Consider the following 16,630-nt stretch of genomic DNA (forward strand, 5'->3'; position numbering starts at 1 on the left):
CATCCCATGCAGGGCACGGTGGGCTGATGCTCTCCCTTCCCTCCCAGTCCTGAGTCACTTCACCTCCATGTGCTGCTAATCCAGAGCTGGTTAGGGGCGAAGGAAAGGGCTGTGCTGCAGGAGGGAACCCCTCATCCTGCTTTCCCAGCCCCTTCGATGGCTTCATTTGGGGCTGGCTGCCACCGCAGAGGTTTTGCAGCCCAACCCTTCCTGCCTCAGACAGCACCAGAGACGGGCAAAACCCTCTGCAAGACGCCAGCATGGGCCAAAAGCACTCTGAATGCATCAGCATCTCACGTGCTTTTATCATTTCCCCTTGGGAAAAGCGGGTCAGGGAACACAGAGCCCATCTGGGGACCAGAAAGGGCCGGACGGGCACATCCATCTCCCTCCTGCTCCTCCTCGGCTGCCTGTGCCGAGGAGCTGGTGCCCCCTGCACCGCTCGCTGCCCTCTGAGATGTGAAGAGAGCAGCAGGCAGAGGCAGAGGAGCAGCACTGAGGACACTCGGTACAGCCTCGTGCAAGCTCCAGAAATTATTTTGTGGAGTCTGCTGTGTGCAGGGAGCGGGACGAGGGGCTCCCGGGGCGCACACGCGGCTGCCTCGCACCTGATCCAGCCCCAGCAGGCAGCAGCTGGGGGAAGCAGACCCTGTCCCCAGCCCCACAGAGCCACACCACAGCCACGGCTTTGTGGAAATGAGTTTATTGACACGGACACCAGGTAAAGCCCGAGGAGCAACACAGCTACACGGCGAACAACCGAGCGGCACGGCGGGAGAGGAGGGCGAAACGCCACCGACCGAGCCCAGGCTCTGCCCTGCGGCACGGAGACACCCCCGTGCCCCAAAAGCTGGGAAGAAATTTGGCAGGAGGAAGGGGTGCTGAGCATCCCCTCCCCGCATCAAAGCTGCCCCGGCTGTTCAGCAGAGCGAGGCTGAGTGCAGTTCTGACCCTCTGCCATCTCCCTGCCCCGACCCAGCACTGCACTCGGTGCTGCCGGTGCTTCGTTAATTGCTCTAATAACGATTTCTGCGGTGTCCCTGCGGGCGTTGGAGCACTTCACCTCCCAGCACACCCAGGCAGGGCTCGAGGGCTGGATTGCTTCAGCTCTGCCCCACTTTTTGCCTCGGCAGAGCACAGGGCTTCCTACCCAGGGACACCACCTCTGCTGAGGTCCTGCAACTCCCGTGCCCTGCTGGGGTCTCCTCCTCTCTTTATAGGGGCTGAGGGCTGGATAAATGGGGCAGTTTGACCTCTTCCCAGCATTGGCTTCTTGGCTGCGGACAGTGCCAGAGTCCTAACGAACCACCTCCCACCATAAAGCATTTATTGACCTTGAATGTGGCAATTAGTGACTCCGGGGGGGTTGCTGTGCAGAAGAGCTTTGCTGGGGGGGCGGCGGCGTCAAAGCATGCTGGGGAGGGCGAAGCCACGCTGGGCAGGGGCTTGGTTTAAAAGCAGGACAAGCTATGGACGGAGCGAGGGCATGCAAAGGCTTTGCTTTCACTGCTGTTGCTGCAGCACTTAGCGGGTGAGTGGCAACGTGGTGAGGCCACGGCTGTGGATGGGAAAGGGAAGCGGTCCTGGCCCTAAGGACGGGTAGGAACAGAGGGGCCAGGGCAGGGGCTGAGCAGGAACCCGAGGGATCTGTCACCATGGGCCTGGGGGCACGGAGAACCGAGCCCCAGCTCCGGGAGCTGCAAACTGAAGAAACACTTCCAAGGTCTGCTCAACTTGGCAAACGGGGTGCAAACACCACCAAGCCCAAAGCGTCCCCTCAGTGTGCCAGCATCTGGGTTTTGGGGGACAGCAGAGGAACAGGGAGAGCTGCTCAGCCCCCCGGGATGGGGCCAGCAGCAGCCAAGCACCCCAGGGTCCTGCCAGGCCCTTGTGCCTGGGGGGAAAGCAGCGCTGCCACGCTCAGGGTTACAGCAGCCTAGGGGAGGGCCCGGTGAAAGCGGCACAGCTCAAGGGACGGCCGGGAAGGCAGCTCGGCTGCAGCAGGCACAGAGCGAGCGAGAAGAAGAGCTGCAGAGGGTGAGGACAGACCACACCTCATGCTCTGCACAGGGCCCTTTGCTCTAAAAGCAGGCTCGTTTCCCTTTTTTCAACCCTGCTGCCCCGTTACAGGTGTAGGTCCGCAGCTCCTCCCCACCCAAGGAGAGCCTTGCTTCTTAAATCAGCAGATCACGAGCCAGGGAGATGGCTGGAGTGAAAACACACCACCAAGAGCAGAGCTGAGTCTGAGGAACAAGTGTAATAAAAACCCCTTGCTTTAGGGCCGCGTCCGTCTCCACGGACCAGGCGGATGGCTCTGTTCCTAGTTCCCCGAGGCCCTTCTCACCCTGCGAGAGCCTAACAGCCCTCGGGGGCTCCCAAAACTTCCTTGGAATCACTTTCCCTTTAACCCAATTACAATAAAAAAAAACTCAAAAATGTATAAAAAATATAAAATAAAGTGCAGTGTATGTTTTTGACAATTTTGCCTTGTTTTAATGAGCCGACATGTGGTTTTTGCTTTTTTTTTTTTTCCTCCAGTGAGCAGTATTTTACAAAATCATAACTACACCTAAAGCCATTTAGAAAACACCGAACATTGGCACAAAATGGAGAAGCCCACGAGAACGGACAAGGAGTGATGGGCAGGGGGTGTGGGAGTAGTCGAAGCAGTGGTTACAAACTCAATGGACGCTAAAAATACCAAAGGGGTTGTTCCCTATCATCGTTAGCACGTGGATACTAATTGCTACCTTGTTTAATCAGTGCCTTTGACTGAAATCCTACACATGAATACAGCTGCTTCCAGTTACGAGTGCTTTTTCCCTGCACCGGCGGCAGAGGAGGACCGGGGGCCCCTTTCTCCCTCCTCCTCCTGCAGGGCGAGGCACGGGCTGGCCCCCGTCAGTTCTTCAGGATGGCATCGTAGGCCTGGTAGATGTACTGGGACACCTCGGGAGCTCGGCATTTCAGGGAGAGCTGTGGAGAGAGGAGGGGAGCAGAGGTTAGGGGTGGTGCTGAGGAAGGCAGGAGCTTTCTGCTGAGCCCACGAAGACAACTGACCTACACCACAGGGGGGAAACACCATGTATGTGAGCAGTCACAGTCACCCCAAATATTTTTTCTGGGAACTGCTTGCTTCATCACTACCATCTAAATGCCTTTTTTCAGAGCTTGCTGCGAGCAGGAGGAAGTGCATGGATGCAAACGCCCACTTCGGGGTTCCCAAATTCCTTACCAAATGCAGACAGCTCTGTGGGCACAAAGGAAGGGGCCGCCGTGCCCGGCTCTGTGACAAGGGACGTGCCCTCACGCTGTAAATCACAGCGCCATGCCTGAGGGTGTGTTTGCTTACAACATTGCATCTGTCAGGACTGAGCAGAAAACTTGGATGTCGCCCCTCTGGAAAGCGAGGACTGGGCCAAGATCACTGTGGTGGCATCGATCCTCGTCGTAAACATGTTTAAGCACTTGCCATCGCCTGCTTTCCCCCTCCAGCTCCCCAGACCGGGGATTTCTCTTAAAATTCCTGGTGGGAATTCCACCAGGTGAGAAATGCTTTAATAACGGGATGCAGATCCTCAGAACAGGAGCAAAAGGAAAGGGAAGGGCTACAGGGGTGCGCGATGCCAGCCAGACAGCACCTTCCCACCAGCCCCAGCTGATGCCAGCACGAGCCCAAAGCGCCTCCGACGCCCAGACAGCCAGGCTCCGCCGCAGGAGCCAGCAGGGCATAAATTTCTTCTTGTTTACTAGAGGGGGAAGGGTGTCCTGGCAAAGCTTTCTCGCTAATGTCTCTTGGCTTTATCTCTGGGTAACCTTGGCAAATAAAAGCTCGTTGCTGAGTGGGCATTATCCCAACCCGCCGGTAACAGAGCAATTCTGTTGTATCTCACTTTTTTCCAGTCCAGTAGGAATTCCTAGCCCCCCCCCGGTCAAATTAACAGCATCTGCCTGAGAACAAGCACACGAGGCACAGCAGGGAGAAACCGCTCAGTGCTAGGTGAGGGAGAAGGATCCCAGCCTGTGCCACGTCCCCGCGACCTCACCGTGTAGTTGGGGTTGCCCGGCTGAATGCGAAGCTCAGCCAAGATCCAGATGCCGTTGGTGAGCTTCAGAGACTGGTAGAGCATGTCCTGGCCCTCCACGTTCCTCTTGGCAATGGTGTACACGTTGTTGTTCTGCAGCTTGCTGGAGACGGTGTCTTCAGAGGGAAAAAGGAAGAAAAACACATCTGTTAATTCAGATTCATCATCAGTGGAGACAGGAGAGCCCAGAGGAGCGTTCCCAGGATGCAAGCACACAAGGAAACGCTGACTTCTGTCCCGGAGATTTCTCTGGGGACAGGAGCAGCTATGACAAAGAAAAAAGTCCTGTTTGCTTCCGTGGAGCCACCTCTTTCTTTTCAGGCTGTGATCCTTTGTTAAGTATTTGCCAATCTTGCAGGACTTTCACTTATGTGATCCTGGGCAGGGACCAGGAGAACTCAGCACCTTGACAAGGCCGAGATTCAGCAGCTCGGAGGGTACGAGGGCTCTGCTGTACCTACAGCCCCCATCAGCCCCAGGCAGGCTGCCCCAGAGGCAGCCAGAAGACGAGGGCAGAGAAGGCAGATCCCTGCTTGAGGTGCTCCTGGCTGCCTGGTTCCAAGGTCCTGTGCCAAACACAGCAGCTCCCTCCTGCTTCCCCCTCTCGCTCACAGAGCAACATTTCTGGTCAATCCAAAATCTTATAAAGTAATTAAAATCCTTCCCCTGTCCCCCATTACCCCCATTTTATATATATATATTTTTTAAAGTAATCAGAGCAGAACCCCACTGCCCATCTGCTCCAGCACAGGGCTGTGACACAGTTTGTGTGACCTCGGCACTCACAGATGTGCGATTTCACCTGCAGAACTGCATGGACACGACCACAACTCACCTACTTCCAAGGGGCATCACGGAGAAGCCAGAACAGAAGCAAATGCACAGAACACAAAGCCCCAGCCCAGCAGCCTCTGGCTCTTGGGATGGTGCAGGGCAGGGCGAGCCTCAGCCTTCGGGTGCCAGCAAGGGGGGAGGTTACAGGCTTGGGTGGAAGGCTCAGGGACCCACATAGCACTGCTCCAGTAAATTCCCATTCCTGAGAATGGATGCAAGCCTGTGAGGCTGTACGGAGGGATTAGAGAAGGGATAGCTGGGTCTGCTCACACACCATGGAAGGGTAAAAGCAGAAAAGGGCCCCATGAATCCATAGGGTGGTGCAGACACCTGCTCCTCCCCGGGCAGCCCCAATACCCCGGGCCATGGAGTGGCTCCGCGGGCAGCCTGTGACCCCCTGTGCTCCCCGAGCTGCAGGGCAGCTGCGTGCGGGTCGGGTTCAGGCATCCAGCTACCCAGACACTCTCAGATTTAGGTTTCCTCTCTTCCCCAGTTACTATGGAAACTGGCAGACATAAGGAACTAATGAGATCCTCTGCTTAAAAACCCTCATTCCCTCTGTCTCCTCCTCCCACCTCTACTCCTCCTCCCCACAACAAACTCTGCCAGATCAGGGGAGCGGGCACCATAGAGCCCTCTGCTCGCAGGGAGCCACAGCCTGGACACGATGCGTGCTGGAGGCATCTCATCCATCAGGGAGGAGGCCAAATCCCATCTCCTTGGGCCACCCCAGCCAGCTCTGGGAAAGCAGGGCGTGCCACCCGAGTGCTGGCTCACAGAGCACATCCTTCTTTGCGAGGGACAGCAGTATTCAAGGGGATTTGCTGTTTGTCCAATTTCAAGGGGCTGTGGTTAAACCTCACCGCTCGGAGCCCCTCTGGCCACCTATCTGGGAAGCGGAGCTGCTGGCAAGGGTTCAGCACCCTCCCTCCGGCGATCTTCATCCCCAAGCAGAGGAGTCTCATCCCTGGGGAGCGTGGGCACGGGGTCGGAAGCAAGGCTGCAAGTGGGGAAGTGAAATTTGGGCAGCTGTGGGGCTGCTAGCCCACCACGAGGAGTGCAGGATGTGAGACAGGGCCACGGAGCAGCTGCTTTATGCCAAAGCCTTCCACTGTGTGCCAGCACCTCGTGCCATTCAGGCAGCCGCTGCTTCTGCTGGGGGCAGCTCCTCGTACAGGGGCTCTTCAGGCTCCAAACGGAGGTGATTTCTCCCCAGCTCCTCCTCAGAGCCCCCTGCGGGCTGCACCCTGCCTGTGGGGGTACAGGGAGGGAAACCGAGGCGGGTCGACTCCTAGGACAGCCTGTTTCTGCTTCCCTGCCTGACCTCAGTTATCCCCAGCAGAGCGCATGAAATCTCACCAAACACACCCCGTTTCAGCCAGGTGCCTGCAGCAATGCTGTGATGATGCTCGGGGTGCCCAGCACCTCCTGCCCCCTCCTCCCAGCACAGATTTGGGGATGGGTGCGAGCCGAGAGCCGTTCCTATTGCCTCTCGCCCCAGGAAGCTGCAGCAGCAGCTCCCATCCCTCCTGTGCTAGCGAGTGTGGGGATTTGGGATTTTGGAAATCGGGCAGAGTTGCTAAGCAACAGTGCCAGGCTGTGCCTGGCTGAAGGCAGGGCCGCTAATGCCGTGCGACAGCGCAGCCCTTGAAGGCAGAGAGCTGCTGGGAGCGGAGAGCTGTGCCCGGCTCTGGACGGGGCTGTGGCTCCCCATCGAGAGCACGGTGCTCAGCGAGGCCCCGGAGCAGGCAGGGTTAGGGCTGGGTGGTGCTGCCAGGCACACACAGACCCATCCCGCAGTGCTCGGGGACTGTGAAGCACCCCAGAGCCACGCGAGCCCTTCTGCAGGCCGGCAGTCTGCATCCAGCCTCTCTTTGCAACTTTCTGCAGGGCTTTTTCTTCTGGTTCAGCGCTCCTTGTCACATTTGGAGGATACAGAAACATTTCCCCATCACCATTGCCAGAGAAGCTGATGACATCAGTTCATCTTTCAGTGTTGGTTTTCTTTTTGAACAGCACTTCTGATTACCCTGCCTCAGAAGAGGTTCCCTTCCCACCCAACCACCCGAGATACCCAGCTTAACACCAACGGGACACCTTCTCTGAACACGGACCTTCCTCCACGGCACTCTGCAACGAGCACTGGCTGGCAGGGAGGAAAGCTTGACCCTTGCATCTTGTGCTGTGGCGGCTGGAAACATCCCTGCTCCATTCCTAGCAGCATCTGAATGGTTCTGAGCAGCCAGCTGAGGCTGCATCCAAACACCAGAGGGATCTGGAGACTCAGATCCAGTGGGGAGACACTTGGGTCAATATTACGACAGCACCTCCATTTCCCAGGTAATAGGGTTCTTTACCAAATGATCAGGGTACTAGATCCCCACATACCTAAACACACCTGAGCGACTTGCACACGATCGTCTCCCCGTTTGTTCCAGCAAGAAAATCCAATTTCTTGCAGCCCTAGCCTTGGAGCATCACTTGGGAATAAACGAATGACCGCCGCGCACCGATAAAGCCCCATTCAGCTCCAAGTACCGAATTTGTCATTTCACACCAAATTAAGGACCAGCAATAAGGCAGCAAAACCCAAAGTTGCTAGAACTGCTGAACAGCACAGCGACTAATTAGCTCCTGTTTAATGGCATTCAGGCTCCATGTGCAAGTCAGCTTGTGCTCTTTCACTCAGTGCGCTTGAGTAAGCAAAATTTAAAAAAAGAAAATCATCCAGCTAATCTGATTTGCATATCTTAGCCTAATGTAGTGGTCCTTCAAAATTTAATCAAACCGAGCACGTTGAAAAGCAATGGAGAGGCAGCAAACGGAGCCTGAGCGCGTGTTCGGTTGCAGGGAAACCTCACTCGATGCAGCTGCACCAGCAGCACCCGGATTATCGGAGCCGTAGCAGTCTCTGAATCTATTTTCAGGCACGAATGACACGAGCGCCGGGTAAAACTGTCACAGTACGAGCAGGACTCGTTAGCAGTCATTAGGATGATTTGCAAAGGAAAGTGCTGAGGATGTTGCAGTTTTAGGGCCCTTCCCAAACGCTACCAGGGCCTGCTGCTTGTGCTCCCCGCCATCGAGGGGGACGCCACTGCCTGCTTCTAGCACTAGATCCCTGTCTTTTTGTTTAAGGCAGAACAATTAAGTTAGCTCTGGACTCGTAATAGATGAGATTGCAGGGGTATAACCATGACCTTGCGTTTTCATTGCAAGTTGTATCTCTGAATACAGCTTTCTCCACAGCACTATCATAAGCTCTTCCTAAAGAGGCAGATGCATGAAACGGAGCTCTAATCGATTCAGGATGTGCAGAGCATCCCAAGTACACCCTGGCCCCACAGTACAGCTCCAGACACTCACTCCTCCATACAGCCCCAGCCCCAAAGAGCAGCCTCAGGACCACACCAGCTATCACTGCTGGGAACCCGAGCCCAAATCCCTCACCCAAAATTAAGCGCTCATCCCTCACTGAGTTGCTGGAGATCGTGGGGATACCTCCAAGGATCCAGGGCTTGCGTATTTTTTGGAACAAACATGCTGGGGAAGGGATGGGAGCAGCAAGCTGGGACTTTTTCAGGGCTCCTGCTCCTCGCCCCGCAGCCTGGCACCTTGCTGTAGACTTCAGCTGGCGGTGCTGCACACTGCTGCCTGCAGCAGCCAAGATTTCCCAGCTGCTCCGTGCCCTGGCATGGGGTGAGCTGCCAGGGCCACGAGCCTTTTCTGCCACCCCCATTCCAAACCATCAAAGCTCTGGTCAATCCTATTTGGCTTGCCTCATGGGCACAGGATGAGTCTTCTGCCCACAAAGGCCTCGGAGCAGGCTAACACAGAAGCACCTCCACCGGCAGACCGCGTGCCCATCTCCTTTTTGTCTGCAGGAACAAAGGAAGGAACCTGGGGAAGTGCTGCCGTTCACACAGGAGGTGTTGTAAGGTGGCTGCTGCAGCGTGACAGACAGACAGCCCTGGATGTACATGAAATTCGTGAGCTGCTTTCTTGACAGAGAAAGCCCAGCTCCATAAAATCCCTGTTCCAAGCTCATTTTCTATTTTTAATTATTATTTTTTTAGTTACTTAAAACTTCAGTTTCCCCATTGGGCTACGAGACCCAGCACCTTCTAAATTTCATCTGGGAGTCATTGCAAGCTGCAGACTTTATTCCGCACAGCTCTGCTCCAGCAGCTGTTGTGTACCTTATTTTATGCGGTGGTACGAAAGCTACGTGTGATTATTTCAATGCACCAAACCTGCCAACTGCCCTGGCCGAGAGCTTCGTTCTGCTTTGGCATCTCCCACAAGGAAGGCTTCGGAACACAAATCCCTCTCCTCCACAAGGAACAAGTTCCCAAGGATTTTATGTCCCACACCAATTTGCTATTCGCAGAAGAAAGAAACAAGGTGCCTTGAAAGAAGGTGATTTGAAACAAGGGATCAAGAATTCAAGATTGTGAATCTTCCAAGATTACCGCCCTACTGCAGTGTGTGACCAAGCAGGCAGCGTTGCTCTGGCACAGCCCAGCAGCCAGCTGGATTCAGCTTTCGTCAGAGCTCACCCCGTTTACTTTGCCTCCACCCTGGTGTGCACCAGGGGACACTTCCCACGGTACAAGAAGCCTCTGTCCCTCAGGGTGCTGGAAGCCCAGCCCTCACGAGTTTTTGGGCACGCCTGATCATTGCAAAGACAGGCGTGGTGCTCTTCAGACGGTCTGTGCCAAAGGAGGTCACTGCTTAGGTGGAAGGCGAGCAGCAGACTGCGTCAGGGTTGCACCAGCAGCTGAACACGAGGACTAAGACAAGCACACACGATCCTCCCAGCTTTCCCTCCTGCAAGCTCTTGGCCTGCTCCCTGCCAAAGCCCAGGTGGTCAAGGAAGGAAACAGCCCACAGAGCTGCAAGAGGGAGGAGGTGTCTGCAGTGGAAGTACAGGAACAGAAACTTCAGCTGATGGAAGCGTCTGAAATCTGTTCGTGAGACATGACCCATTTTCTCCCGCACGTAAGCGAGAGGCTGGCAGACCCTGAGAGCTCTAGAGCCTCCCAGTGCTTGGCCCTGCTCAGGAGAAGCCCCACTTCCAGGGTGCTAGCTCCAGCCCAGACAGCTCTGCAGAGAAACCTCCTGGTGTGGCCGTGCTCTGTGAGCCACTAATGTGGTCTCCACTGAGCATCACCGACTAGAGCAGGCTGGGCAACATCTGCCCTCTGAATGGCAAAGCCCCCTTGTCTCAGCCCTGCCACCCCATGTTTTTTACCACTTCCTTCTGGAGGGAGACGGGTGCATGGACCAGGCTGTGGGATCACCTGGCCACCACCCTGCCAGAGCTCATCCTCCCAGCCTTGCACATCTCCTCCCAGCTACATCCTCTGCAAGCCAGGACCACAACACCCCAGTGCCGACCCAGAGAGGCTACCAGCATTTTTGATCTGACGTACAAAGAGCTGGGGATGGTGCAGCTAGGGCATGGCTGGAGCAGAAGGCATCAGGGACGGCAGCGCTGCAGTGCAGGGGGAGGCAGTGCCAAGCGTGGTGGGGAGCAGAGGGAGGGCTGGGGGAGGTGCAGAGGTTGTTCTCGTCTGAAACCCCACAGTGAAATCAAGTCAGAAGGTTCAACAGCTGCTATTTTTTCCCCCCTCTTGCGTGCTCCATCTTTTATATTCAAAAATAGTAATAATTATGAGTACAAAGAGACCCATGGTTTCTTTCTGCAATTGAGGCAAGAGGGTGCTCATTGTGTAATAGCAGACACGAGAGAATAAAAAGGTTACGGGGTTTGTAATCAATAGGGACACTTTTTTCCTCTGTGAAACACAGCAGCTTTTGGTAGAATCACTTGGCTCCCATCCAGAACCTCTCGATACGGAGCAGAGCTGCTAAGCTGGCCACGTTTCACTCTCTACTCTCCCTCATCCTGCAGTAGTAAGGTCACACCTGCAAGGAGAAGGCTCGCAAGCAGGGGCAGCTAGACACCTGAAGGCAGAACGAAACGGGATGGATCACGATCAGGGCACATCCAGGCAGCAGGTAACTACAGCAGCCCAAAACTCTTCTCTCACACGGCCTGTCCTCCGTACGTGGCAGAATATTTTTGCAGTGGCACATAGGATTGCTCTGCCACAAGAGAAAGGTGAAAGCAGATGCTGAAAGGTGAAGAGTCCAGCCCAGGATTATGTAGCTAGGGTAAAGGCAGGGCTGTACGACACTGCCTGGCACAAACAGCAGCAGGACAGGATTAAGCACAGCCCCAACGCAGCGTCTGGCTCTATCTAAAAGAGCAGCTTTACAGAGAAGCAGAGTTATAAAGAGAATAAAAGAATACAAGATGCAGACTGAAAGGAAGACACAGACGGGTGAAATCGAAGATGTGGGGCTTCAGATGTGCTTTCATGGACCTAGCTACGGACCTGTGCTTTTATAGCCCTGGGATCCAGGGCTCACAGGCTGCTGTGTTCCTAAGCACAATGCCCAGCGCCCTGCTGCCCATACGCACTGCTAGTCACAAGGAGACGTCTGGTGAGGATCAAAGGTGGGTCTCAGAGCTCGTACCGTGGCAGGATTAAGCTACTCACCGGCATTCAGGTGGCAGTCTTTAATCTGGAACTGCAGCTCGTTCTCGTTTGGAATGTCCTTCCATGTCGCGAGGAAGACCTGGCGCTCTACAAACGAGAAAGACAATCAGCACCCCCGGCCCCTCGCAGGATTAGGGCATTAATTAAATCATTGCAGAACGATACAAGGTAAGGACACAAAAGACTTCTTGGTCACATTTTGCCCTGGTGTGGTCAGATCCAGGATTTGCTTCTAAATGACCTCAATTGCACTGCAAAAGCAGCAAAGCTTTGGTGGTTTTCAGACCCCTCCTCCCCCCAAATCAAAGACAGTCTGTGAGCTGCTTACAAACCAAGAACATGGGGGATTTGACAAGAAGGAAGGAGACCTACACATTTAGGATTATGTTACTGTCAAAGTTAAGATGCTGCTTTTCAAGCAGCCTCCCATCCAATTCAAACAACAATTTCATAACGGAGAACAGGCAGCTAAGTGCTACAGTGAATAGTGCTACGTGTGAAAGTGCTGCTGGGACAAATCCTGCACCAATTTGAGTGAATCAAACCAAAAAACAAACAAACAAACAAAAACTGAGAAAAACAAACAAAACAGAAACCAGTCTCAAAGAAAACAGACCCACTCCTCATCTGACAGGATCAGAGCAGAGGATGTGGGTCCTGGAAGCACAGCTATTGGAGTCGCAGGATGACAGGGAAGAGCTGTCAAACCTCCAGTGATCAGTTTGGGCTGTGGAGCTGTGCTGCCATGGCCAGGCACACGTGAACCTCAGCCACGGGACATTTGTGCCCGGCTGGGCGCTGTTAGTGCAGTCTGGCTCAGGGAGGCTGCCCGCAGACCTGAAAGCACTCACCCATTTTGCCATCCTCTACGAAAAGCACGTTGAGAGGAATTAGGCAGCTGAAGTAAAAGACATCAATGTTGTTTTTCACAGCCACCTGTTACAGAAGAAACAGGGGGGTTAAAGCATCTGTATTGCCTGGAAGTCCAAAGGGGTCCCAAGATTTTACACAGTCTCGCCGCCTGCCCGCGCCCTTGCAGTGCTCTCCTAGCACAGGGCAGCTCTGAACACGAGACCACCTGGAGAGATGTTGCTGAGTGGAGTTTCAGACAGATCAGTCCCACCCCTCGGTGCCCACTCCATTTTCACTAAAAGCTGCTCAATCTTCTCCTGGGAGCATTTCACTGTGCTGCTTCAGAGCCAATTGCACTGACGGGGTCACCGCCAGCATCCTCACTCTCTTCTCCTCTCCCTTCCCTCACTTCTTCCACCTCCCAAGGCAAATTCCTCTGTCCTGGCCACACACAGCTCCTAGCACGTCTGTGATGTTGCACAGGAGCTTCTCCATCACCCCTCTTTTTCATCTAATTCTTGCAATTCCCCAGCTCCACCCTCCTGTGTATTCCTTGTTCCTTAACCCCAGCTCTCAGTCACATCTGAACATCCTTGACGTCTCACAGCCTGGTCATTCCCTAGAAAGCCTGAAGCTGATCCACTCACTGCACCTTCCTCCTAGCATTTTCCAAGCCTCCTGCCTTAATTAAAGCTGTGTAGAGAATGAACGTGTATAGAAAACATGTGCTGGGTCTTGATTCCTGGAAGGAAGCTCTGCTGTGGAGCAATCAGGGAGGTTAAAAAAAAAAAAGAAAAAAAAAGGATCATTTGACAAAAGACTTAATTCTCAGTGTCGTTAAACTCTGCCAGCCAGGGAGATGCACTGCACTGCCTTTTATCACACAAGCTTGCCACGTTACCAACTGAACTCTGCCAACACCGAGAGCAACCTCACTTTCAGTTTTCCCCAGGCTGAGAGCTGACGGTACAGCAGGAGCAAACGGGAGGCCTGAGAAAGTGCACTGTCATAACATAGCAGAGAAAACGTGGCTCTGGGCTTTATTCCCATGCCTCTCACGCTCTCCTTGCATCATCCTGCACAGCGATAGCCTGTCACGGGAATACAGTTCAGCAGACACCTGCCATCGCTTGCAGTGAAGGCAACATAGCCTGGAAGAGAGACCTGGAACTGAGGTTGCGTGGGGAGGAGCCTTGACTTTCAGGAGCCATTTGAGCTCCCATTTCCTCTGAAAAATCCCAGAAGGAGTTCTCCAATTTGTCACCCGGCTGAAACACAAACCAGACCATGCTGAATGCTAGGCCAAAGCAATAAATTTGCTGCTACAAAGGTTTATGCCAAGGCAACCTCCATTCACATTAAATAATTACATACATTAGCGTTCTGCTGAGCAAATCTATTGTGCCACAGTGGCAGGTTTAGAAAGACACCCCCAAATGTCTGTAAAAATAGCTGAGGGTAGACAAGGGAGGGGAATAAACTAGAGAATTCAAACCCAAGTCAGCACACAAGCCAGAGGACAAGGGGTAGGAGATGAACACCCCATATGAACTCTTCCAGCAGTTGGGAAGGTCCCAGAAGTGCAAAGAACAGCAGAAAGGCAGACGTGACAGCCTGTGAGGCTTTCTGCTCTCAGCCATCACTAAAGGTAGTAGCTTATATTTAATTCCCCAGCCCAAATCAGCTTAAGATGGGATTAGTTTAAAGCCTACTGAAACCATGTAAATTATGGTGCAACCTAGAAAAAAAAAAATACTGAACTGGCCCTCTGAGCAGGGAGCTGTCTCACGCTTCCATCGCTGGTGTCATACTTGGGAGCTGGAGCACCTGATGTTCGAGCTAGAGGCTCCAGGACCCAGAGGGGTAAAAGCAGATTGGTGGCTGGGCCGAAGTGATTCACCTCTGCAAAATGTGATTAAAAAATACTGGGTGAGCAGCCAAAAATGCACCTCTGAGTCTGGGAGGGGAGCCTGGGAAAGGACAGCAGCGTGGCCATTCGAGATGCTCTGCTGGGACACAACAGACATGGAGATAAGCCAGAAGAGTGAAAATTGAAGCTAAACGTCTGGGAAAATTTGATAGTGAGCATTATTAAGCAGCACAAAATTCTCCTGATGAAGAGAGAAGCTCCAGTGTGCCTGAAGTATTTAAAACGAGCCTTGACAACGCTCGCAGTAAGAGGTACTGTAGCAAAACAACAAAGCAGAGCAGGGTCTATGCTGCGTGACCTAAGATCTCTCCCAAATCTGATTTCATGATTAATTGCCTTGCCTTAGAACAACAGGGATTACTTAGCTTTTGGAGCTAATTGTTGTTGCCATACAACAGAGGTTCCTTACAAGAGGGGCTGGGAAGCAGCGCCTTCTCTCCAGTCACGGTTCTAGAGGCTCGCACCAAATTAATATGCTAACCCTGTCCCTGCAGTTCCAAAAATGCTATAAAAAGGTATCTGCTGACCTGCTTCTCAACTCTGCAGAAACATACTGAGTAAGCTGCTTTGGCTGTGCTCTGGAGAGCTACACAATTAAGATGCTCTGAAGTGTAATTTCTTCCCAGCAAAGCACAGCAAGCCACACATCAGCCTTCCCCCCAAACTGCATCGCCGGATTGAGCAACAACATCCCATGTCGCCTCGCAGGCATCTGTAACGATGCAGGAATCAGCTGTTACAAATAATTTTTGCAAGGAGGAAAGGAAAACAATGCAGCCTCCCAAAACCTATAGCGCTGGGACAAGATGGGCAAGCTCTCCAAGACTAGCTTCCAGCACCAAACACCACGCACTTCTCAGAGCAGCCAGGCACGCACCGTGGTCCCCAGATGAGGTCCAGGCACAGCAACCTGCAGACACGTGGGCAGGGGAACACAGACCAAGAAGCAGCTAAGAGGCTCTGCCGGCTGCTAACAGCTGTCCAGGGTCATACCTCAGCCCCAGGAGCATCCAGTGCCACTTGACGGGCTGCAAAAGCAACCTCATGCAGAAAGCAGATCCAGAGCAGTGCCTGTGAGAAACCGAGCAGCTAACAGCAGCCACGTGCCAAAAAAATCAGTGCTCCTTAGGTGAGAGCACAGGCCTAAGACAATCAATGACATTTGAAGTGGTATCAGTAGCTGAGAAGTCTCTCCAGGTTTGACATGCTTGAAAGGAACCTCCACTCGCGTTCAATAAATTCTCCGGTCCAGGCTAACTCTGCCTGGGGCTTCGCAGCTTTAACCTGTCGACCCGCACTTGAACTATTAAATCTTTAACAAGACCTCCAGCCTCAGACATTTGAGTTTAAACAGAAGCATTTTGAATCAAAATGGCTTTCCATCTGCAATCTTTTTGAAAGGAGAAAAAAATTACTACCTTGCGAATTTAGTCAAGCAGACTACAAAGCTTCTGAGGGATAGAAGTCAAAAGGTGCCAGATTTTCATGTGATGCTTCGCTGCTGAAAAGGTCTGAAAACACTAGAAATTGGCACAGGGCTCCCAATTAGTTATATCTTGTTTGTGACCATCTGACTAGAGGAAGCAGTACTCGCAGAAGTAACCTATGGAATATATTTGCTCACCTTGCAGCATGACCTCCCTACCTTTCTGGCATCCTTCCTTGTAGTGCAACGCTCTGATGGCCAACATACGGTATTTTGGGGAAGAGATACCTCGTAAGAACAACGCTAAGTTATTTTCTTCATTAGCATGGGTTTCTGACGCTTTAAATCCCAGACTTGAGCGTAAGAACCAACTTTCAAAGTCAAGTCTGAAAGCAACACAGATGCTTCCCATCAGCAGCAAGTACACAACATACCCACTTGGAATCCCATTAGCACCTACACTAAATTAAGGATTTACTTCGAGTTTGGTTTTGCTTTAGAGCCTGGTAACAGCCAAACTGTTAAAGCGAGAACTCTACTCTGCAGAGTCTTTTTTTTTTACCTCTGCCAGCACAAGGTCATGGTCTATTCTGTGACAGTCTGCTGCTCTGGCTGTCAGATGCCTCCAGGGAGTGCTCACTGTTTCGCTTCATTCTCTTTGACAGGTCGGGTTCTCAGGATCTATGGGTGCCTGACAGGCGCTGCCAGCCTCATGCTGTACCTACAGGCACAAGTCCCGAGCCCGGGCAGTGGAGCTGTGCGTGCAGGGCCAGGCTGGGTGCTGCGCCCTTGGCCGGCTGCAGGCACATCGCTTACGTCAATGGTCAGAACAGCGAGTTACTGGGGGAGGGCTGCACGCTCACATTCGCCTGGCTGGATGAGAAATTCCAAACACACATTTGGTAAAACGTGCTGCACCATGTGCCAGACCTGT

At 53.2% G+C, this 16,630-nt stretch overlaps 1 protein-coding gene across 5 annotated transcripts in view; it reads right to left on the reverse strand.

Annotated features, from left to right (window-relative positions):
• Positions 1-687: 687 nt before the first annotated feature.
• Positions 688-16,630, reverse strand: part of AP2B1 (adaptor related protein complex 2 subunit beta 1) — an 82,661-nt gene continuing 66,718 nt past the window's right edge. For all 5 annotated transcript variants that reach the window (XM_084493038.1, XM_084493041.1, XM_084493037.1 and 2 more), the window contains 4 exons: positions 12,340-12,424; positions 11,489-11,575; positions 4,047-4,201; positions 688-2,976 (listed from right to left, as the gene is read on the reverse strand). In XM_084493038.1, coding sequence (XP_084349164.1) covers positions 2,902-2,976; positions 4,047-4,201; positions 11,489-11,575; positions 12,340-12,424 — 402 coding nt within the window. In that variant the 3' untranslated portion in view covers positions 688-2,901. The remainder of the gene's footprint in view (positions 2,977-4,046; positions 4,202-11,488; positions 11,576-12,339; positions 12,425-16,630) is intronic.

The sequence above is a fragment of the Aythya ferina genome (genome assembly GCF_964211825.1).
Source record: "Aythya ferina genome assembly, chromosome: 19".
Taxonomy (NCBI): domain Eukaryota; kingdom Metazoa; phylum Chordata; class Aves; order Anseriformes; family Anatidae; genus Aythya; species Aythya ferina.